We start from the raw sequence: 25,374 nt of genomic DNA on the forward strand, positions 1-25,374 counted from the left end.
AGAGTTGTTTAGAGTGTAGTGATGCCAATGTCTGTAGCATACATTCATTTTACTTTTCTTTTAGTGTTGCACGGTGAACAGCATTCATTTCGGAAATTATGGACTTTACAACCGCGTTATAAATAACTTAATTTCCCGACGTTTCGATCTTCATATCAAGATCATCATCTGGAGCATACACAAATATACAGGACAAACTGAGTTACATTACATACAGTAAGTTAGAGAAACAATGATTTGATCACAAGTTATTCTACTGGCATGAACTCTAGTGGAAAAAAAAAATTACAAATTAATTAGTTAGAAATTACATCAAACTAAATTCTATTTATGATAACATGAGCAAACATTCTTCTTATTCTTTCTTTCTGTAGCATACTTTCTATAGTTCCTAATGTTCTCTTTTTGTTTCCTAAACAATATATTTTTTAAAATAATTTTTATAAGAAAATCTCATATGTAAATAATTTTTTAATTTGTAGTACTGGCTGGATTATCAAAAGCCATTATGTCGTCAGATGGGACTGTCTGTATCAACTCCAGTATTATTTTTTTGTGTTAAGTTTTATACACCAGATCCTACTCAACTTGAAGAGGAATATACTAGGTTAGTAGTAGCCTTGGTAACTAACTAGCCTTGGTAACTAACAGAATTTTTGTTGATGCATACTGTTTACTTTGCAGTCTTTTATATGATGAAAAAAACCTCGTTATCTTCTTATCACTTTCTGTATATCACTGGAGCAATTTCTCCCACTTATGACATATCAGTTTGGTATAAATTCTCGGGATACGATAGGAATGGCAGGTGAAAAAGAATACATTATTTTTAGGAAGGATAGATAAGACAGGAGGGGGTATGTTACTAATAATATTGGATGAGTCAAATTATGGTAAAAGCTATGATTGCAATATCATTAACATTTTTCCATATAGTACAGAATTTGAAGGTATCTGCTGTGAGATACATTCCAACAAGATCAAATACATGACAGGGTGTTGTTAGAGATCTAGTGGATCACTTGTTGGTGACTATGCAATATCTAACTAAATCAACTAGATAGTTATTAATCGAGTAATTATCAGAACATAGATTAGGTAGTAAATCTCGTGAGAAGGATAGTGACTATTCTATACTGTATTATTTGAGTAGTCACTAAGTATATGGATGTTGCATTCAAAAATGGTTATATAACTACAAAGCCGAAATTCATGACCAGCTAAGCAGAATACTAGGTTCATTCCTATGGCATCAGTTGCTAGATGGGAAGGATATTGATAGTGGATGAGAAGCATTAAAAAATATTTAAATAATAAAATATTGGAATATGTCCTTCAGTTCAAAAAATAAATAGGGTTAGGTAATGAAATGGTTGTGCAATCTTATTAAGCAAGAGATTAAGAAAAAGATGATGTTGGAGAAATGCTGTGTTCATAATGATACATCGGTTATGAAAATTATAAACAACAGGAGAGAGCAGTCACAAATATTGTATGGAAAGCTAAGTTTAAGTATGAAAAGAAATTGGCTCTGCAAGCTAAAGACAACTAAATTGGATGATCATCTCCTGAGTTACATTAAAACAACAACTAAAAAGACAACTAAATTGTCTAAATGAATTCTGTTATATTGCAAGTAAAGGAAAGAATGAATGTAAAAGCATAACTCTCATCAGTGCAGATGATATGTGGGTGACAGATGCAGAAGAGATTCTTCAAATAGTGAGTGCCCATTTTGCTGAGCTATCAACGTGGTGTATGCAACGTGGAGCACAATGCTAGATTTGTATTGCATGAAGAAACTGGTACAACAGCTGTTGCATAAACTAAAGAAGAATTTGGCAATAGTGGCTGATGGGATGTCAGCATGGATGCTAAAAAAGTGTACAGTTGAACTATCTCTTTCTGCAGGAATGGAAAGAATGTATGATACACCCTTTGTACAAGGGTGGTGCATAAACTGATGTGTTTTTACTACCAGCCTGTCATTATCTCTGGAGTGATGGTGAAGATGACAAAGTGGATTGACAAAAAATCTATACTTCGCATTGAGTGGCATGGGTTTACTAGGAAAGGTCATGTTTAAGTAACTTGCTTACATTTTGTAACTTTAAACTTTTAACTTTTAAGATGATGGCTGACTGACAGATATATGAAAAAGTGGTATATTTGGAGATGTGAGTCTGGAAATTTACTGTGACCAAGGATCAGTCTTAAGTTCACTGTTATTCAAATCTTTATGTTAATGACATTGGAATGGGCTTGACCAGAGACATACAGTTGTTTGCTGATGATGCAGAGATAGTCAGAGTAATCAGGAATGCAGCTGGTATACATTACTTGCAGAATGAATTTCAATAGACTGAAATGGTGGATATGTGAAAATGGCCACCATCAGTTCAGTCCTAGTAAATGGAAAGTTATGGACTTTGGTGTAATGAGATAGTCCATGTCATATTATATTGGTGAGATTATGCCAAAAGAAGTTGATGAGGCCAGGAATAATGAAAAATGTTAGTTTTAGTCATAAGAAGTTCAAGTTTCATGGACCAGATAGCAAAGATTGCAAATATAACTTGAGGATAATTGCAGTGCTGAAACAAACCTTGACATCTAAGGATAAGGAAGTCATTTTACCTTTTTACAAGGCCTTTGTACAACTTCATTTGGACTGTTGTAAACAGGTCTAGTCTTCTGGTTTCTATAGTGATGCTGATACAGTGGACAGTTTAACTTTTTTGTCTTTTGAATTTAATGAACATACAATTTAATGAAAATTGTATGTTCATTAAATGCCTCTCAATTTGTTGCAATTCACACCATCATTTGTATAGTAAGAACCTACAAAATTTTGCAGTTTCATAGGTTATTTCATTTTCAATGTTCTCAGGTTTCTCTTCAGCGAGGCAATCCTTTTTGTTTTCAAATTCAATGTTCTTGTTAGTGTTCCATTTTGTTGCTGCTCAGTGCTTGTGCATTTTTGGCACTATTTTACATTATTTAATATTGCAGTAACTTAAAAAGAAATGATAACACAAAATACTATAAAAACACAAAAATCTGCAGTAATATACTATGGATTGAAGACTTCTTAGAATTGCTTTTCATCCACTTCACTTCTTGCTATGGTCATTAAAAGTTAAGAAATGTTAAGAAATCAGTGTGTGTGTGTGTGTGTGTGTGTGTGTGTGTGTGTGTGTGTATATGTATATATGTGTATTCCTGAGCTTCTACTCGGTTGTAATGGTACATTTCAAAGAATAAATATTTAATGACTTTAAACCGAGATAAAATATTAAGTTTTAATGAGAATGATACAACTAGTTTCAGCCTTTTACAGCCTTCTTCAGGTATCCACTAAATGTAGAACATAATAATAAAAATTGAAGTTACAAAAAACTGAGAATTACAGGCAAAAAATGCAACAAATAATTGATAGAAAAACTTTGTATTTTTCAAGTTGTTCTATTATTATTATTATTGTTCCGGGAAACTCCAAGGAGTCGACAGACTCATCGAGGGAGGCCCTAACATCATGTCAAGAACAACTATTCAACATTCACACAGTATCTATCACACCTTGCCTTGAACTCATTCACGGTCGTAGCACCCACAACAGACTCTGGAAGCTTATTCCACTCATTTACCACTCTCCAAGTAAAGAACCTAGCTCTAACACCCTTGTCAACCACGCTCTTGCCCAGCTTCCATGCATGGCCCCTAGTCCTCCCACCACCAGTCATATTTTCAAAAATATCTTCTGGATCAATCTTATAAAAACCCTTCAGTAATTTGAATGTCTCAATCATATCACCCCTCCTTCGCCTATCGTCCAATTTCTGCAACCCACAAATCTTCATCCTATTCTCATAAGGTTCATTCCACAGACCTGCTATCATCTTGGTCACTCGTCTCTGGAACCTCTCCACTTCCTCCCCATCACGAAGAAATCCTGGTGCCCATAGCTGGACACAGAAGTCCAGATGGGGTCTTATCAAGGCTCGATACAGAGGAACAACAACTTGTTCGTCTCTGCATGTTAAAGTATTTTTCAGAAGCCAAGTGATTTGGTGAGCTGTTTTAGTTACTTTTGCAATGTGCCCCCTAAACTTCAACTCCCTATCCACCAACACTCCCAAATACCTGGCCTCATCAATCTCCTGGAGTATGGTTCCACCAATGCGATATATTGCTGCTATTCTTTTCACCCCAAAGTGCATAACCTTACACTTTGCCACATTAAACTGACATCCATTTTTCCTAGCCCAGTCCTCCAAACTATCCAAATCATCCTGTAAAATTTTGACATCCTGTGCACTCACAATTGCTCTACCCAACTTTGCATCATCAGCAAACAAGTGAACACTTCCTCTCAGATCCTTTCCAATATCATTGATGAACAAATTGAAAAGCAGTGGTCCAAGAACAGAGCCCTGTGGCACTCCACTAGTCACAAGACGTCTTTTAGACTCCACTCCTGAATAAACCACTCTTTGATATCTCTCCTTCAACCACCCTCTTATCCATCTCACCAACCCTATATCTATACCCATCTGCTCCAGTTTACTGATTAGGGTTCCATGTGGTATCCTATCAAAGGCCTTGGCAAGGTCCAGTAGTATCACTGTAAACCCATTACCCCTATCCAGTTCAGCCGTCACTGTGTTATAAAACGTGAGCAAGTTACTGAGGCATGATACTTCACAAAACCATGTTGTCCCCCATACAATATCCCATTTTCATCTATCCAATCCTGTATTCTTTTCTTGACTAATTTCTCTAAGACCTTGACAATGATTCCTGATATGCTAATCGGTCGGTAATTTACAACAGCAGTCTTGGAACCACCTTTATGCAGTGGAACTATTTTCCCATCTTTCCACCTGCTCGGGACTAACCCAGACCCGAGACTCAAATTAAACAAAATGGTCAAGGGTACTGACAATTCTTTAGCTGCTTCTTGTACAACACGAGCTGGTATACCATCCAATCCCACAGATGTATTGACATTAAGGTTATGCAATAGACTACTCACCTCCACTTCATTAACCACAATTCCCGTATAATCTACTGGTTTATTCGTTTCTGCAATGTCACCACCTGAATGATATACTTTTGCAAAGTGCTCACTCAGTAACTCAACTATCTCAACTGATTCAGTTACCACCCTACCATCGGCATTCTTTAAAATCAATCTGCCATGTACATTTTTCCTTTTACTTGCTACATATCTAAAAAACTGTTTAGGATTCTCTTTAGCCTGCATGGCCAATGTTCTTTCGTAATCCTTTTTTGCTTTTCTTACCACACTCGTCACCCTTCTGGCCTGCGCTTTATGCCGTTCATGTGCCTGCCGGTCACCCTTCTCCTTAAATTCCCTCCATAGTTGTTTCTTTTTTTGCAACTCAAGCTTAATGGTGTTATTCATCCATTTAACCCCTACTTGATTTATTATTCGGACTCTAGGTATACAGTCAGCCATTGCTTCATGCAAGCACTTCTTAACTACCTCCCATGCACTATCAACTTCTAGTCCTTGCAGTTGTACATGCCATGGCACTGAACCAATCAAACTCCTAAGCTTGTCATACTTTCCAGCCCGATAATTCCACATGTACCCTGTCTTAATTGAAAATTCTACACCTTTAGCCACCTCCCAAGTTAAGACCCTATGATCACTCTCACCGATTGGTGGCAATGTGGTCATATTTGTTACAGCCAAATCCTCAGATGTAATTACTAGGTCAAGCACTCTCTGACCCCTAGTATTTTCCATTACATGCTGTCCGCAGATAGTTATCCCTTAATAACCGCATAAAATCCAATTCCTTCCTCCCGTGTGTCCTCTCCTCACTCCAATCAATGCGACCATAGTTGAAATCTCCCATAATAATCACCCTCCTTCCACCCATTTCTTCTATTTGCTTGTGCATACTGTCACCACCATCTTTTCCATCACCTGGTCTATAGCAGCACCCAATTGTATATTTAGTTCTGCTAGCCACAATCTCACACCAAATGGCCTCAAATGTGCTCTTTTCTCTATCCTGCAATTCAACTTCTATTCTCCTTGGCTGGAGCTCATCAGTTATCATCAACAATACTCCTCCCCCCATTTTATTCTCTCTGTCATTCCTGAACACACTATACCCATCACATTCAATCCCACTAGTTATATCATCTACAGTCAGCCATATTTCACTAATACCTATAACCTGTGGTCTGGAAGTGCCAACCATGGCCAAAAACTCTTCCTTCTTGTTCCTAATACTCCTAGTATTAGTGTACATGAATTTAAGACCCCCCATTAGCCCCAACCCTACCTTGATGCCTTATATTAACTATTACACTCAGATTTGTTGTCCTTATATGCTCTGGCATATTATATTCATTCTTACATTCAACTGCCTCCATAAGGACTGTATCTCTACTCCCCACCCTTAACAAATCTAGTTTCCCTGAATTTGCACATCCACTACATTCAGCAACACTTTCTCAAGTCTTCTTACACCGTAACCATTCAAATGCAAGCCATCCATCTTATATAGATCCTTTCGCCCATCAAATTCACTCCACACATCCAGAAATTCCACACCACTTGTCATACATAACCCACGCATAAAGTCATTCGCAATTATAGCCCTCCTTTTAAACATTTCACTGTCATACCGTGGCAAAAGACTAATCATTCTAACTCTCTCACTCTTTTCTTTTGCTACCTCAAACAATTCATTCAGGTCTTCTATCATTTCCATTTTATCTCCTTTCAAATCATTCGTACCTATCTAACGCGCTATTGTTCGTTGCATGCGTGCTTGCGAGTTCTCATGAACGCCAGTACTGAACAACTGCAGCATGGCTATCAGGGATGTTGTAACTCAAATTGCTGTTCAAATGTTCAGGATTAAGGAGGATTTCCCTTGATACCACAGTTTTCCTTTCAAACTCATCACTGCAACGGAAAATGTTTTCGGATTTATCCCAGCAAACTGAGTGACTCTGTAGATCATCATGAGGATTGTTTGAGAAAAGAACATGACTGGATAGTGCAGATGCATGTGATCTTTGAAATGAAGTATACTATTGTCAGCAAAGTTATGAATAGGATTTAAAATCAGTGAAAGCAGGTCGTTCATCTTTTAGACAAAGTATCCCTCCTCTTTCTGTTACTTCTTTATTTTTTTAGGCGAGAATGTTGCTTCTTGCTGCTTCAAGAAGCAGCATTAAAAATGCATAGCAGAATTGTTTTGTCATCCTTTGTGTTTTGCATTATTTTTGACATATTACTGACGACTGTTTAAGAAATTTATGTTTTAAATTATTATTTTTGCACTAAATATTTTTCTTAAATGGGAAAAATTAGATGTAAAATACCATCACATAGAATGATATGTTTCATCTCATCTCATCAAGACCTTCTGATATTGTTATACCTGAGAAGTGCATCTGCTTACATAAATTTATGGCAAATTAAATATCATCTGGTATTTTTATTTCTGAGTGATATATTTTGTGGATGTTGTCTAATGACCTTATAGTTGATTACGTGATTTTTCAAAGCCAGAGGTTTGTAAATTTTCACGTCACCCTTAAATTTCAACATCACTTGTGAAAAATAAGTAAAAATTGTCAACATTGAGGATTTCTCTGTAGATCTTTTGTGGATTGTCTTTTCTTCAGGATAATAATGTTTCTTGCCTTTTTTACCAAGTGACAGTATTAGTTTATTTTTTTCAGATATTTATTTGGTCTTCAGATAAAGAGGGATCTTTCTCAAGGACTTTTGCAGTGTAATGATAATACAGTTGCATTAATGGCTTCTTACATTGTTCAAGGTAGGTTATGAAATTTTAATGGAAAATATTTTGTAACACCAGACATAGAAATTAAAGAATCTTTGTATATCAAGCATACTGACAAATTGACAGGTTTCTCTCTCTCTCTCTCACACACACACAAACTGTTCATTTTTTTTGCACCATTCTTTTCTTGTCTTTCAGGTTTAAAAAAAAAAACTTTTTGGAATGAGGAAGTTTTTAATCATTGTTTTGGTGGTCATATATAAGGTCTGTTGAAAAAGTATTATTAATGTGATGACAAGAACAATAAATCTTAATTTAGAGTTCTGACTGCCTCATATTATGGCTCTTCTGCCATTTTGCCAATAATTTTCATTACTATTGGAAATGTGTTGAAATCTATTTTCAACACATGAAATCTATTTTCAATAGAGTGTCTTTGTCAGTTTTCATTAAATATCATTAACATTACCAAATCTGTGGCCTTATAAAAAATGTGCCTTAACAAGGAAAGCATCACATTCAACAAATAAGGATGATATTCCATATTTGACTGGTTTATCCATTTTGCATGTTGGAAAAACCAGAGGGAGGAAAACTTTGCCACTTATGAGACTGGCTAACTCATCTTCGGTTGACCATCCATTATAAATGTTCCTCGTGCCATAGATGGCTACAGAAGATCAGAAACAGTGATATAGAGGACTTATTGTTAAGAGTTTCAGATCTGAATAACATCTTAAGAATGGTAATAGAGGAAGTAATTATATGTGCACTCTCTTTCTGTTTAAGGAGAATGGACTAGTGGTCTGACTATGTGTGCACTTCCACTTAACTAGCATCATGAATAAAGTGATATTTAGAAGTGAAATGGTTGAATACTGATGTGAAGTTATCACAGCAGTAAAAGGTGGTATTATGGAAAAAATATGATAGAATGAAGGCAATAAAAAGGGACCAACAGAAGAAACGAAGTAGTAAACAAAACTTTTTATTGCTGATTTTCATGCCAAATTTGTTACAGTTGTTATTCAACAACTTGCACTAGATGTGTAGGAATATTTTTTAGGAGATGTGTTTAGTAGTTTATTATTAGTATAGGACATAGATTCACAAACTTTTTCGGGCCACCGCCCACTTTGCAAGACATAAATTTTGTAACGTCCCCCCCATTATAACAGCTTTCCACGTTCAAGCCGTTTGATATTTTTCACGATCAGTTTTTACAATAGCAAAAAATGAGTAAATTTTTTAAGTATATAAAAAATAGAAGTTAAAATATCCTGTATGACACGTTCAATTTTTTATTTTGCACGCAAGTGCATTTTGTTCGTCCAACCACGACATTGTCCAAATAATTATAAATAATAATTAATGAATAAAATAATTACACAAGATATAAACAACAAACCTACAAAACATAACCACAGAAAACAGTATAATAAGTTTCGAATAATATTTGCTTTGTTTTTTCCTCCTAGTTAGCATATAAGTTAGTACTGACTAGGCTAACTAAAATTTACGATTTTATTTCTTTCTTGCTATTATTATTTTTACTCGTAATATTAAATTAAATAAAATTGGGTTATTTTTGTACAAATCAATTAGAAAAGTGGTTTTATATATTTTATATATATATTTTGAAATTAAATATAACGAATATATTTGCTACTGTAAACATAACCTATTATACATACATATATACATGCTCTATTTTCTCATTGACATAGAAAATTGACATCTATTTCTATCTGACATGGTAAATTTTCAAATGATTAAATAATTGAAATAGAAAATTGATAAAAAAAATTGATCGTGTAAGACGGGCATAAGATGAATTAAAATGCAATATTTAAATTTTAAATGATTATCTAATCGCAAAATCACGAAAATAATTAATTTTTAAATATATATTATTAATTTCTTCTATAAAGAGCCACCGACCCCTAGACCACCTGAATGCCCCCAAATGCTTCTGATCCCACTATAGCCCCCCCCCCCCCAGAAGGCTTCAGTGCCCACTGGGGGGGGGGGGGCGGTACCAGACATTTTGGTAACCTATGGTATAGGATGAAGACTATTGAGATAAGCGAGAAAAGGGTCTAATGTGTCTGAGCCAGGAGGCCAAATAGAGATCACATTATGTTCATATCTTAACTGGATAGAAGGTTTTGAGAAGGGTCTTCATTAGCAGTTTGCTAATGAAGCCAAAAAAAAAAAATCTTAGGGAATTCTTTCGATATATAGCCAGCAGAAAGAAAAAATAATGATTGTGGTAGGATGGCATTGATTGGAGAAAATAGTATAAGGACAGCTGCTGTGAAAGATATAGTTGAGATATTTAATGAGCAGTTGATAAATGCCTTTTAACCTTGTGAATGTGACATCATGGAGAATTTTAGAGCAGGGGATGAAGAGAAAGAGAAACTGACTGTGAGTGAAGAAGAGGTATATGGGAAATTAAGCAAACTTGATGTTAATAAGGCTGTGGGACTTGATGATATATCACCACATATTTTGAAGGAATGTGCCAGGGAGTTGACATCTGCCTTGGCATATTTGTTTAATATAAATCTTAAATTGGGTAAGTTCCAAAGGAGCGGAAGGATTGAAAGATATTGTACTGCTTCATAAAGGAAGCGACAAAATCCAAGCATCAAATTATAGGCCAATCTATGTGTCAGATGTTGTGTGTAAAGTGTTTGAGAGGCTGGTAAGAATCAGGATCCGGAATTGGGTTGTTAACAATGGTATTATCTTTGACAGACAACACAGATTTGCTAAAGGGAGGTCATGTTTTAGTAATGTACTTATTATTAATGTACTTACTTATTATCTAAATTTCTATACAGAATTGTGGATAGATAAATCTTTAAAAAAAAAAATAACTGCCAAACATTTAATGAAAAAGAAAAGGAAATAACTAAAGAAGTATTAGAAATCGTCCCAAAAGAAACAAATGGAAAATCACCTGGAGAGTTAGGTTCAGTTAAGTTCAATAAGTTAGGTTCAGAATTATATAAATATGCAGGAATAAGATTTAAAGAAAGACTCTTGTTATTTTTAAATAAAACCTTTTCAACAAGTAACCCACCAATAGAATGAAAAAAAGCAATAGTGATCATTATCTTTAATAAAGGTAGTAGGGATGACCTAAAAATTATAGAGGTATAAGTATTCTAAATTCCTGTTACAAAATATATAGCAGAATTTTAAATAACAAACTAATAAAATATTCTGAAGGCTCTGTTTTATAAGTACAAAATGGATTTATAAAAGGCCGATCATGTATAGACCTGGCCTTTTGCCTAAAATTAATAATAGAGAAAAGAAGATAATACAATTTAGAAACACACATATTGCATTTATTGACTTTGAAAAAGCATTTGATAAAATTAAAAGTATTTTATTTAACATATTAAAAGAAATACCAAATAATATTCTAAAAGCTATCATAACTATATATGAAAATAATCAAATACAAATAAGATTAAATCATGAGCTATCATATACAAGAGAGAGAAACCAAGGAGTCCGACAGGGATGTCCCCTTTCTGCAACTCTTTTTAACATTTATCTAAATGAAATAATAATAAAATGGAATAAAAATTTCCAGCAAGGTATTAAACTTTCTCCTACTGTGAACTTAAACACTCTCCTTTTTGCCAATGACCAAATAATAATTACAAATTCTGAAGATAACTTACTCAAAGATATTTTAAATTTAAATTTGGAATGATAATATCAACAGAGAAATCAAAATCGATGGCCTTTAAAGGACAAGATCCAGTAAGAACTAAAATAGTAATAGATAACAAGATTTTAGAACAGGTGAATTCATTTAACTACCTAGGATGTATGATTTCATATGGAAATGGAAAAGGTATAAACCTAAAAATTGCAAAATATTTAAAAATAACAAGTGTAACCTAGTTCATAAACAAACTAGATTAAAAGTATATAATACATTAGCCCTACCAGTCCTATTGTATGGAAGTGAAATATGGACAATAAGACAAAAAGACAAACTAAGATTAATAACAGCTGGAATGAAGTTTATGAGAAAAACTGCAAAATATACTCTATTTGATCACAAAAGAAATGAAGAAATTATGAATGAATTAAACCAGGAATCAGTAATAGAAAAAATATATAAACATAAATGGATGGAACACATTGAAAGAATGAAAACAAGCCATTAGAAAAAAGAAAATCAGGGCATCCTCTAAAGAGATTCAACGACTTCTAAGTCCAGAACAGGCCTAAATCCTTGAAAAGCATGATGATGATAATGATTATTATTATTATTATTATCTTGGGCAACTCCAAGGAGTCGACAGTCTCATTGAGGGAGGCCCTAACATCATATCAAGAGCAACTATTCGACATTCACACAGTATCTATCATACCTCGCCTTGAACTCATTTACGGTCATAGCACCCACAACAGACGATGGCAGCTTATTCCACTCATTCACCACTCTCCAACTAAAAAACCTAGTTCTAACACCCCTGCTTACCACACTCTTGCCCAGCTTCCATGTATGGCTCCTAGTCCTCCCACCACCAATCCTATTCTTAAAAATATCTTCTGGATTAATCGTATAGAAACCCTTCAGTAATTTGAATGTCTCAATCATATCACCCCTTTTGTGCCTATCAACCAATTTTTGCGACCCACAAATCTTCAACCTTTTCTCATAAGGTTCATTCCACAGCCCTGCTATCATCTTGGTCACTCGTCTCTGGATCCTCTTCACCTCCTCCCCATCAAGGAGAAACCCTGGCACCCATATCTGGGCACAGTAGTCTAGATGGGGTCTTATCAAGGCTCGATATAGAGGAACAATAACTTGTTTGTCTCTGCTTGTTGAAAGTGTTAAAGTATTTTTCAGCAACCAAGTGATTTGATGAGCTGTTTTGGCCACTTTTGCAATGTGCCCCCTAAACTTCAACTCCCTATCCACCAACACTCCCAAATCCCTGGCCTCATCAATCTCCTGCAGTACGGTTCCACCAATGTGATATACTGCTGCTAATCTTTTCACTCCAAAATGCATAACCTTACACTTTGTCACATTAAATTGACATCCATTTTCCCTGGCCCAGTCCTCCAAACTATCCAAATCATCCTGCAAAATTTTGACATCCTGTGCACTCACAATTGCTCTACCTAACTTTACATCATCAGCAAACAAGTGAACACTTCCTCTCAGATCCTTTCCTATATCGTTAATGAACAAATTGAAAAGTAGTGGTCCAAGAACAGAATCCTGTGGCACACCACTAGTTACAAGCTGTCTTTTGGACTCCACTGCTGAATAAAGGATGGAGAGATACTCTCTGGTATCCCTCCATCAGCCACCCTCCTATCCATCTCACCATCCCTATATCCATCCCCATCTGCTCCAGTTTACTGATTAGAGTAACATGTGGTATCCTGTCAAAGGCCTTGGCAAGGTCCAGTAGAATCACTGTAAACCCATTACCCTTATCCAGTTCAGCCGTCACTGTGTTATAAAACGTGAGTAAGTTACTGAGGCATGATCTACCCTTCAAAAAGATGCTGATGACTTACTTATTGTAATAGGGTGATAGCAGCATTTGACATGGAATATGAATACACAGTAGTATATTTAGACTGCATAAGCAAAGTGGATATTAAATCCATCATTTTTTCAAAGCTAAACATAAAAACTATGAAAGTTTCTTAAGTTGACCAGAGAGCTTGCAGGAATACATTCCTTGGCATCGCTGAGTTGCCTTAGTGTGGCCTACTTAAAAGACATAGGCACTGCCCAAACTTCTATATATTTGCCTTTTATTAGTCCATTTTTGACCAGGTTTCACTCTCCTGACAGCTGTTTTGAACTAGTTTTACATTTGGCTCTGAAATAATTTAATATCCACTTTGCTTATGTAATTTTACATCGCCGAACTGAAGACTTTTGGCTCTTTATTTTAATATACCTAGACTTTGGAAATAGATTACTATATGACAAGTTGATAGTCAAAGTAGATCACATGGAGTTGGATATTAGATTCATTCATTCTTGTATTTTCATGTACATTATGTTATGATATCAAATTGATAAGTACTTACACTTATCAATCACAACTTGCTGATACCTTATGTTTATATGCAAAGAGTGTTAGGAATAAAGGAATAGAAGATGCAATTTACAGTCTAGTGGATAGCAGGAAGAGGAGTGATACGATAGAGATGTACAAGTTGGCAAAGCATTGTTATAGGATTAATGCTGAAGAGGTTTTTTAAATGATGGGGATTGGGGAAGAACAAGAGGTCATACCTGGAAGCTGTATGAGGAGGATGTGAGCAAAGGAGTAAGAAGCAGCTTTTTGCATGGAGTGTTGTGAACAATTGGAATGCATTGTCTGAGAGCATGGTGTCTGCAGAGAATTTTAATGTTTTATGCTACAGAATGATGAGCTGTGTGTATGACAAATTGACCTCCTAGATGAGTTGTTGACTCCATTGGGTCTTGGGATAATAATAATAAAGCGATACAGTTTGTGGTCTCAATTTGACTGATGTCACAAACCCAGCCCCTTCAATTCTAATGTACTATGATTGTTTCTGGTCTTCATTTTCATTAGGTATCATCCTGCTAATCATATGACAGTTATTTCCTTTCAGGATCCCATTTTGGAATCCAGTTTTGGTATGCTTGGTTCTTCTCATGACACACTTTTTGGAGAACAAAAATTAAGGTGAGAATTTTAAGTGGAATGAGAGAGAGAGAGAGAATATTTCTATATCTAGAAAAATCATTTCACCATCTTTAGTCAATTAAAAGACTTGAAACAATAATCAAACCAAGGAAATGAAAGGAAGCAAATCATAAAAGTAATTACACTTATTCTTATAATATCAGAGGGATAGAGTATGACTGTGATTTCTTTTTAAAGTGACTTTAAAAAGCCCACTTTAAAAAGAAATTATGGTAGTAAAATTGAAGGCTGAACCTGTGGATGTAACAATAATGCAGGACTGCCAACAAGTGTCCATTCAGATGAGGAAATAGAGGAAATGTATGAACAATTACAAGAACTAATTAAGGAAGAAAAAAGAAAAGACTATATCATTATAATGGGAGACTGGAATGGAGTTGTGGGAGTGTAGTAGGAAGATATGAACTAGGTAATAGAAATAAGAGAGGGGTAAGGTTAGTGGAATTCTGTAAAGAAAATAAGCTAATAATTATGAATACTTGTTTAAAAAATCTAAGAGAAGACTATACACATGGAAAAAACCAGGAGATATGGAAAGGTATTAAATTGATTACATTATAATAAAGCAAAGATACAAGAATAGCGTAAAAAAATGCATGCACGTATTCTGGAGCTGATATTTACTCTGACCACAACCTACTATTCATAGAAATAAACATGAAACTAAAGAAAATAAAAGAAGCTATGAAAAGGAAAAAAATGTAACTTAGAGAAATTAAAAAATACCAAGGAATTTGGAAATAGATCGGAGAAAGAATTAGAGGAAACAAGTTTTGTCAAAACTGAAGATCCAGAAAATGAAGAAGATTGCAGAAGAAGAAATTGGATATGTAAGAGCTAAAAGAATAAAAAACCTTGAATAACTAATGAGATGATTTCTCTAATGGAAGAAAGAAGAAAATGGAAAAATAAAGACACCCCAGAAGGGAAAATACAATATGGAACCTTGAGTGACAAATTGAGAAGGGAAGCAGAAAGAAGTAGAGAAGATTGACTTAAAAAACACTGTGAAGAAATGGAAAATTATGAGAGTGGGAAGGTATGATCTTTTGTATGAAAAAGCAAGAAGCATAAATCACAAGAGAAATGGAATTTGAGCTAGAGGCATAGAAGATAAGAATGGAGAAATCATAACTGAAGAAGATAAAATCCTAATGAGATGGAAGAAATACATTGAAGATCTATATGACAATGAAAATAGACCAAATGAGTTGCCATTAGAAGATATAAAGAAGATAAATGAAGATGATCTAGTCCCAGAGATTTTGAAGACAGAAGTAGAAATGGCCATTAAAGAACTAAAATGTGGAAAGGCAGAAGGAATAGATGAAATTACCTGCAGAATTCCTGAAACAACTTCAGAAGAAAGGAACTGAAGAAATAACCAAAATAATAAATTTAATTTACAACAAAGGAGAATTACCAAAAGATTTTTTGACCTTAATATTTATATCTATATCAAAGAAAAGTAATGCAGTGAACTGCAAGGATTTTAGAACAATAAGCCTCATTTCCCATGCATCAAAAATACTTATGAGAATCTTAACACGAAGAATTGCATCTAAGGTGGAAGAATTTCTTGGAGAAGATCAGTTTGGTTTCAGGAAGGGTAGGAGAACAAGAGATGTGATTAGACTGTTAAGAATAGTAAGTGAAAGAAGTCTGGAAGTGAATAAAGAAGTTAAAATCTGTTATGTAAATTTTGAAAAATTTGATTTTTTTTTTTTATGAACAACAAATGATTATAAACTGCATTACTCAGTTTCCGATTATGTCTTTTTTAGTATCAAAAATTTATATCCAATGATATTTTATCAGAGACTCTTTGTCTTCTTTTGCTTAAAATTGCAACAGATTTTTTTCTTCATTTTTTCTAGGATGCACATTACTATAATATCCAGTGCTTAACCACTGTAGATATGTTGAAAATATAATAGGAAGGATATCCTGTATGGAATGATTCAAAATTTATGCTCAATTTTAAGATTTTTTACTGCAACCCCCCCCCCCCCCCTCCTCTCCTGGACTGGAACTCAGTTACATAACTACTTTAAATTTCTACTGGTTTCAAAGCTTTCAGATAGTATTCAAAATATCTTATTTCAGTTTACCGTTTTGACAAAAAAATTAAAGCAATAATATTGTTGTATATTAGAAGTTTCTAATTCTGTACTGTTTCTTTGCATCTGAAATCTGCTGTTCAGCGGTCTGCTGAAATTATTCTAAGATTTAGAAATACTATGCTATATTTTCATTATGTAAACCTGTTTATGCATACTACACAAAAGAAAGTTCAGTTGTATTATTTTTGTTTCTTTTAAAAAAATATCCAAATATTACTACTTCTACTGCTGCTGGTTGCTATTTCTGAAATATGTCTTAGAAATACTCGACAATAATCCTGTTAGCTGGAGGAAAAGCTAAAGTTTTCAATTACTGTTACTGCTTTTGAGAAACACAAGAGAGAAAGTTTCCAAGAAGTTACGTTAAATTGCCTCAAGCAAGAATGTCTTGTTTCGTTTTCAGTTGTTCAGACATCCTAACACAGAAAAACTGACATTTCTTTTACAGGCTGGTGCCGTATTTATGCCAAAAATGATTTCTTTATTTAGAGTGATCAGTTTCACTTTTATTATCGAAAAATTCTAAATTATTTGATACAATTATCTTGAAAAAAGGATTTGAATTTTTTAAGAGAAAAGGTGCATATTTTTTACATAATCATTTATTTTTTGGGTTGGAGGGGGGAGGGTTAGAGACCTATTCAATCTGCAGGCAATTATTACAAACGTAAATCATTTCGGGAACATGCTCATGCAGTTTAGTGTAAAATAGTAGCAAAAGTTTAACTACTTCAATAAGGTCACATATCTAAACTAGAAGAAAATGTCATTATATTTATATCTGCTGATGTTAGAACTCTTACATAAATATTTTTTCAGGCATGAATTCTCTATCAGCTATAATGTAATCAATTTACAGATTTTTGCACTCTTGTATTGACAAAAGAAATATGTGCAGTAATTTCTTCTTTCTACTACAAGGAAAAACCAGATAATAACAGAAGAAAAATATGTAGTATTTTCTACGATAATAAGCCCAAAGGCTATTTTACCGGCGACATAAGTTAAGTTAAAGGGAGATGGTAAATCCCATTTTATTTTATAGCCAGGTATGAAACTCGGATCGAAATCCATAGAGTTTCATGCCGAAAAAACTATCGGCGAGCCCAAGTGTAAGTAATCACTTGGGTAGTAATAATTTAACTTAACTTATATCGCCGGTAAAATAGCCTTTTGGCTTATTATCGTAGTAATAACAATATAGGAGTACACCAGTTCAGCAATTCTATAGTAGAGGTATATGTAAGTTCGGTTCACTTAAAAACCTTGATATTCCAGGTCTACCTACTCACTGATGAGACCTCAAAAAAGGTTGAAACCGGTCTGGGTAGTGACCTCTTCTCATAATGTAAAACAGTATACGTACATCTCTTAGGCGATGTGTTTTACATTATGAGAGAATATTAAGGTTAGTGACGGATCTTGCTCCACCTTTGCTTGAAGTTGCCCTGGTGTTGTACTACCCAAGTGATTACTTACACTTGGGCTAGCCGATAGTTTTTTTTTCGTCATGAAACTCTATGGATTTGATGAATTTCGATCCGAGTTTCGTACCCGGCTATAAAATAAAATGGGATTTACCATTTCCCTTTAACTTAATGTAGTATTTTCTTTTTCATTGGGTGAATTTACAATGTTCTTTCTTTGTGTTTTGAAATGAAAGTGCAAATAATTATTTTCTTACCATTTTTGCCAATAGAAAATCTGCTATAATTATACAAGTGACATTTTACAGTTTTCCTCTCACAGGAGAAAAGTAATAAGGCAATAATATTGTTCAATCTATCGAACTTTGCTGTTTTCTAATAAAAAAAAAAATTATTCTGCTACGTTGGAAATTTCTAATCTTTCTCACACACTGCTATGAAAATTTAATAGACAAAATTTCGGACAAACCGTATTCTTATTTACAGAAACAATCTTATAATAGGCATATTTGAAAAACAGTTGCATTAGGCGAGATTGTGGTACACAGAATGTTTCAAAAATTAAGAAATAAAACATCTCAGAGAATGATTTACCCTACTATTCAGAATTGATTGTTTGGAATATAATTAAGGTATTATATATCTACTCTCTATATATAAAAAGATAAGCCGAAATTTGAAACATTTTTATGTCACGTTTTTTGTCTCCGGCTTACCAGCCCGGAACTCGGGGGGGTTGGGCGCTGTAGGGGCCACGGGGGGGCAGAACTCCCTAGTATATATATATATATATGTGTGTGTTAAATATACCAAGCTATTTTAAACCTGGTTTTACTCCATTTCTCAAGTAAGCAAACAGACAAACAAGTCAAGTTTGTGCCTGCAAGTGTTGCAAGTCTAGCTGACCCTGTACGTAGTACAAGACCAAGGCAACTCTTGGTAAAAGTAGAATAAGCTCTGATCACTAATCTTAATAACCCTTAATGCAAAGCACATCTCCTGGAGGAAATGTATGATGCTTTGTATTAAAGGCAAGGGGCCACTACCCAGACCAGTTTCGACCTTTATTGATGTCTCATCAGTGGGAGCACATGTAGTAATTATCCATTGTAATGCAATGACCTTTACCCAGTAAAGGGTCTAGTAATTGCATTACTGCCTGCATCGAAGGGGAGATCTGAATATTTATCATGCTCGATTACAGTCTGCTTTCCCATATAAGGTTTGAAATCCCAAAGATATCCACTTTCAGATTCACAAAGCATAAAAAAATTTCACTCCACGCTTTGCTTTCTTTTGGAGAATATACTGCTTACATTTGGCATAAGACTTTCATCGATACTCTCAGGAATGTATAGTGATCTATGTTTCTGACGGATTTTCATCAGAGAATCATAAATTTTGTTGAGGACTGGGCAAGGATGTGTTGCAGTGGGGGCATTTAAAGCTGTTCTTTCGCGTTTGTTGCATTGTAGGGAGAGTGCATATATATATATATATATATGTGTGTGTGTGTGTGTGTGTGTGTATGCATTCTCCTAACAATGCAACAAACGAAAGAACAGCTTTAAATACAACTACAACATTTTCATGCTAATTATGTATAGAGACTCTCTATGTTGTTCATAGTCTTTTAACCTTCAGTGTTTAGTGTTTTTTCTTTCTTTTATAATGTCACTTGATGAAGGCTGTTACAGGCCGAAACTAGTAGTGTTTTTATGTTAAAACCTTTCTACTTAAATCTCGGTTCTAGTCATTCAATTCTTCATAAAAATATATATATCTACTCTATATATATAAAAAGATAAGCCGAAATTTGAAACGTTTTTATATCACGTTTTTTGTCTTACTGACTTATTGGCTCTTACCAGCTTACCAGCCCAGAACTCTGGAGGGGGGGCATAGGTGCCAGGGGGGAAGGAGCTCCCTGATATATATATATATATATAAATCTCCTAAACAAGAAATTTGGAACTTATATCACATCAATGCTATGCATAGTAGTGTGTTGGCAAGGGGAAAATGTTCACGTTATTATTTATAGATTTTAATTATTTATTTTATTTTATTATTTATATTTTTCATTTTTTTGTGAAATAATTTACTTGAAAGATGAAATGGAAACAGTACAGACAGGCATCTCTCGATCAATATTTGTAGTCCTGAAAAGGACTGTTTTGTTGGCCCTGAAAAGAAACATTTTTGATTTTACTGTTCAAAATTTATAGATGTTGAACAGTATGGAACACCCTAAAATAAGAGTGAAAGCACCTGCTTTTTTATTGATATTTTATTCCTTCGTAAATATATTATTAGACATTTCGAAAGAACAATATATCACTGTGTTATAAAAATAACTTAAAAAATTTGCCTTCAAGATGAAATGGAAACAGGCATCTCTCTATCAATACTTGTAGTCCTGAAAAGGACTGTTTTGATGGCCCTGAAAACAAACATTTTTGTTTTCGTACTGTTCAGAATTTAAAAATCTTGAACAGTATGGAATACCCTAAAGCAAGGGTAAACACAAAGCAGTTTTACATTCAGGGCACCAGATTGTTGTCTCCCTTCTGATATTGTTTTTTTTGCATACATAGCATTTGCGTTGAGGTTTTTTTTTATTAACCGTGGCTGGTAGATTCTCGGAATAATGGTTGGAGTTGGCAGCATTCAACCTTAGAAATCTCGAAGGATGGCCTGCTTTCCTGCTTGCTGAAGAAGGAGCATATGCATTGTAGCAATGCTTACACGATTTCTATTCTGTAATCTAGATATGGTATGGTAGACAAACATTTCTTTTTGTGCAGGAGGAAACTGTTCCAAATAACAAAATCCAGTATATGTCCATACACTTTTTTGTAATATTTTTTATGCTGTTTCCTCATTACAGAGTAGAATGATAGCTGCTGATCACACCTGTCGACTCCACACATAGTGTTGTTGTATGCATGCACAGCAGTGGGTTTTTCTTTCGTGAAACGGATTTCTTTGATGGATTGTGCAGGGAAGACAGCAGAAAAATATCTTTTTTGTCTTTCCAACGTAGCGCAAAGACTTTTCCTCGCTGATAAGCTTGGATTTCCCCCTTCGATGTTTTCCTGATGCGAGATCTGGAGGCATATCTCATTGCATTTACAGTACCATAACTATCTGTACGATGCTGTAAAAGCAAATCAGCGAGTTCAGGACACATGTAGTAATTATCCATTGTAATGCAATCACCTTTACCCAGTAAAGGGTCTAGTAATTGCATTACTGCCTGCATTGAAGGGGAGATCTGAATATTTATCATGCTCGATTACAGTCTGCTTTCTCATATAAGGTTTGAAATCCCAAAGATATCCATTTTCGGATTCACAAAGCATAAAAAAATTTCACTCCACGTTTTGCTTTCTTTTGGGGAATATATTGCTTACATTTCAGCCTACCTTTGAATGGCATAAGACTTTCATCGATACTCTCAGGAATGTATAGTGATCTATGTTTCTGACGGATTTTCATCAGAAAATCATAAATTTTGTTGAGGACTGGGCAAGGATGTGTTGCCTGATCATATTCTTCATTATTCCGAAAATGCAAATACTTCATGATGAGACTGAATTGTTTTTTCAGTCATAACATCATGAAACATTGGCGTGTTCAGAATCCAGTCTGTAGACCAGTATATTTCGAGAGCGGGCTTTTTCACGATGCCTTGCAAAATCAAGAGTGCTATAAATGTAAGCAGCATATTGATATCTATTGGGCTCCAACGTTTACTGCGAGAATACGAACTCTATTCAACTTGCTGATGTTGTTGGCAAGCATAAAGATTAGTCTGTTCCACTATGAAGGAAAGAATATCATTGTCTAAAAATAGACAGAAAGATTCTAAAATGTTGCTGGAGTCAAAGTCTTCAGTGATTCCTGGCTTACCTATGAATGGAAACCGTGGACAAGCTGGTGTATGTTCAGTGGCGATCACCCATTTTCTGCATGAAGACATATCTAAACTATAGGCAGAATCGCTATCTTCAGAGCTAGAAAGATTTCTCTCCTCATCGGTAGAACAAGAGCTGCTCGAAAGGCAAAGGCTCCAACTTTTCTTCATCTCACGAACTTTCCTTTTTTTACCCTGAATGTTACTGCTACTGCTGGCCATTTCACAAATGAGTTGCATATTGAGTATACTTTCTAATATTCCTTTCTGCCCAGTAATATGCTGTAAGCTAAAGGAGATTACTGACCCCCCACTGGGAACCAGACAAAAAGAATATGCCCAGCAGGCAGCACACTAAAGTGCCTCATGCCATAACTGAATATTTTACAAGCAGAAATTCTTTGTGTTGTTTTTCCATCTTTCTGATTGATTAGGAGACATTCGAAACATATTATTCTGATATTGCATTTGTAGTTTGACAGTGTTTTTAATAATCATTTTCCGCTATTACCCAATATCACATAACTTCCTAATTTATAATAATCAGGAAATAATATGTTTACTTTCTGATTTATAACTTGCTAATTTATAATAATCAAAACCTAGTTTCTGTGCTGAAAAATTACTATGGAAAAATAAGGAATTAAATAAAAACTGTACCTATGTTTCATAACAGTTTTTGGCTGTGTGGTAGTGTTGCAGTGGGAGGGGGGGGTAAAACTATCAAAGTCAAAATAAAGTTCATTTCTTTTGTGAAAATATGAAATTTCACACTTGATGCATGCACATATATATATTTTATATTAGAGAATATACGCAAAAGAGAATATACGCTTACTTTAAAATTGGAGCAAAATATATAAACTAGTGCAAAATATATACATATCAATTTAAATAATAACCGTTTATTTCATTTTGTAAAGACCAATTATACAGGGAAACCAACAAGTTGAAAGTGCAAGAACAGTAGATTATGATATTTTGAAAAAAACTTAGTGATATGATTAAAGAATTGCATATTATTCTCTATAAAGTAAAGTTGTCAAAGAATAATTCACAGATTTCATTCAGGAAATCTGAATTATTCTTCGAAATATGATTTTGAACAAAGATAATATAATCTAGAATGTCGACAGCTGTTTTTTTTTTTTTTTATTATTATTTTTTTAAAATAATATTTCAAATAATTATCGTGAATTAATTTCTTCGAAAACAAAGAATGTTCTGTCGAGTAAGCGATTAGACAAAATTAGCACAAAAACATTAAACATTGGTTCTCCAAGGTGATGCAGCATTTAAGTGAAGAAAGTATGCAGGGATTTATATTTTGTCCTGGAATTTAAAACTGCACAATAAAAAGAGAAAATAAAAATAATTTCTATATTTTTAGTCTCTCTAATATAACTAAGAGTCCAGTTGCCCAACATACAACAAGGAACTGCATTCCTTGTTATAGAGAACTGAGACTCAGCTCCGTGAGATAATCTGGTTAAATGTTCTCTACAGCATGAAGAATTATCGCACCTTCTAAAGGACAGAACAGCGAAATTGCACTTCTTATCCATGTTCTTTCAACAGGTGTATTGAATCGTATCAAGATTTAGCTGGACGTATATATATGTCCTAACCAGTTGGAAGGTTAATAGAAAATGGAATTTATTCATAAGTAAAATGGATAGAAACCTAAAGAAAAGACTAATAAAATGTTATGTGTGAAGTGTTGCCCTCTATGCAGCTGACACTTGGACATTGAAGAATGAAGAAATTAAGATTTTGGAAAACTTTGAGATGTGGATTTGGAGAAGGATGGAAAAAATCAAATGGACAGATAAAATAACTAATGAAGAGGTCTTAAAAAGAGTAGAAGAAGAAAGAAGTCTGTTAGGGAGGAGAAAAAGAAGAAAGGGAAACTGGATCGGACATATTCTGAGAGGGAATGGAATCATCAGAGATGCCATCGAAGGAAAAATAGACGGAAAAAGACCCAGAGGAAGGAAAACAATGCTAGATGACATTCTGAATGGAGACAGGTACACAACAACCTTGAAATAGAAGGAACAGAAGAGAGTGGAAGGAAAGTTTTTGCTACTAAGAGAAGAACCTGCTCAATTGCAGGATACTCAAGAAGAAGAAGAGTGAGAGTGTGATTTCTTTTTAAAGTGGCTGTGTAATTTTCTTCTCAGTACTTGTGCAGCTATATTGTGTTCCTCTTCTGCCATTTTTTCTGTGTGTAACTAATGCTAATTACATAGAGGTCCAACAATATCTGCAGTTTACTTACAAGAAACATTAATGAAGTGAAGTGGAGTTCAAGAATGTTGGGAATTGTTAGGATTACATGGTATTCATGTAAGCTTGTGAACAATTTGTGTGAAAACTCTTGTTACAGCATATATCTTGGAATCTCTGTCTGGAGTCATTTGGAACTATGAACATTAACATCTCTCATGATAACTTCACTATTAGGAAAGTTAGAGAAAATCAACAATCAAAGAAAGGATATTTAAAAGTTCAAAATTGTTGATGACATTAAGAAAGTAATATTTCTTTCATTAAGAAAGTAAAATTTTAGAGAATGAAGCAAAGTGATTTTTAGACAAGGAAGATCAAAAAGAGAAGATTATGGGATATCAAAGTGAACACACACACACACACACTTTTGAGCCATGAAATGTTAACAGGATAAATATAAAGAGTATGTAATAACTGGGTTGTGAGTAGTGATTTAAGTTTAAAGTTAAGTTAATACTTTAAAATAGAGGGAACACAGTATAAGCAATAATGGATGGAAAATTCACCTAACGCCTCTACAAAGCATGCCCTCAGTTGTGTTCTCCACCCTAATACTACTTTTATGTGATACCCCCATGGAGTCAGTCTCATCATGGGTGGAAATTCCACACAATTTAAGCTGCCTTCTACACACTACATATTTCAGCATCCATACTATGTCGTCTGCTGTTGACTAATACACTGCATTATCTGTCATCTGCTGTCCACTGATACACTACATTATCTGTCCTACTGTCCACTAATACATCATGTAATCTACCACCTATTAATAGTATTTTGTATTATTATAAATGACAAGAATTTAATAGTATATATGTAAATACTGTGTATAATCACACTTTCTCAAATTTTGAAGGAAAAAAAATGTCATCTGCAACATGTATAATTAATTAACTTATGTAACTGAACTATACATGGTAAATTATCACTGTGATTATTATCAATAATTGCAATATATGAATGATTATTTTATACCAATTGCACATTATGCAAATTATAAGGATATTATTTAAAGTTTGTACTGAACCAGTAGTAAAATGGTAGGATTGTTGTATAAATTGT

At 34.3% G+C, this 25,374-nt stretch overlaps 1 protein-coding gene across 3 annotated transcripts in view; it reads left to right on the forward strand.

The window, feature by feature from the left end:
* LOC150100495 (FERM, ARHGEF and pleckstrin domain-containing protein 2-like) overlaps positions 1–25,374 on the forward strand; it is a 726,486-nt gene that overhangs the window by 122,600 nt on the left and 578,512 nt on the right. For all 3 annotated transcript variants that reach the window (XM_090403005.1, XM_090403006.1, XM_090403007.1), the window contains exons 4-5: positions 483–607; positions 7,738–7,835. In XM_090403005.1, the coding sequence (XP_090259131.1) occupies positions 483–607; positions 7,738–7,835 (223 nt within the window). The remainder of the gene's footprint in view (positions 1–482; positions 608–7,737; positions 7,836–25,374) is intronic.

The sequence above is a fragment of the Typopeltis vanoorti genome, chromosome 13 (assembly GCF_054136105.1).
Source record: "Typopeltis vanoorti isolate ZY-2024b chromosome 13, IOZ_Tvanoo_1.0, whole genome shotgun sequence".
NCBI classification, from domain to species: domain Eukaryota; kingdom Metazoa; phylum Arthropoda; class Arachnida; order Uropygi; family Thelyphonidae; genus Typopeltis; species Typopeltis vanoorti.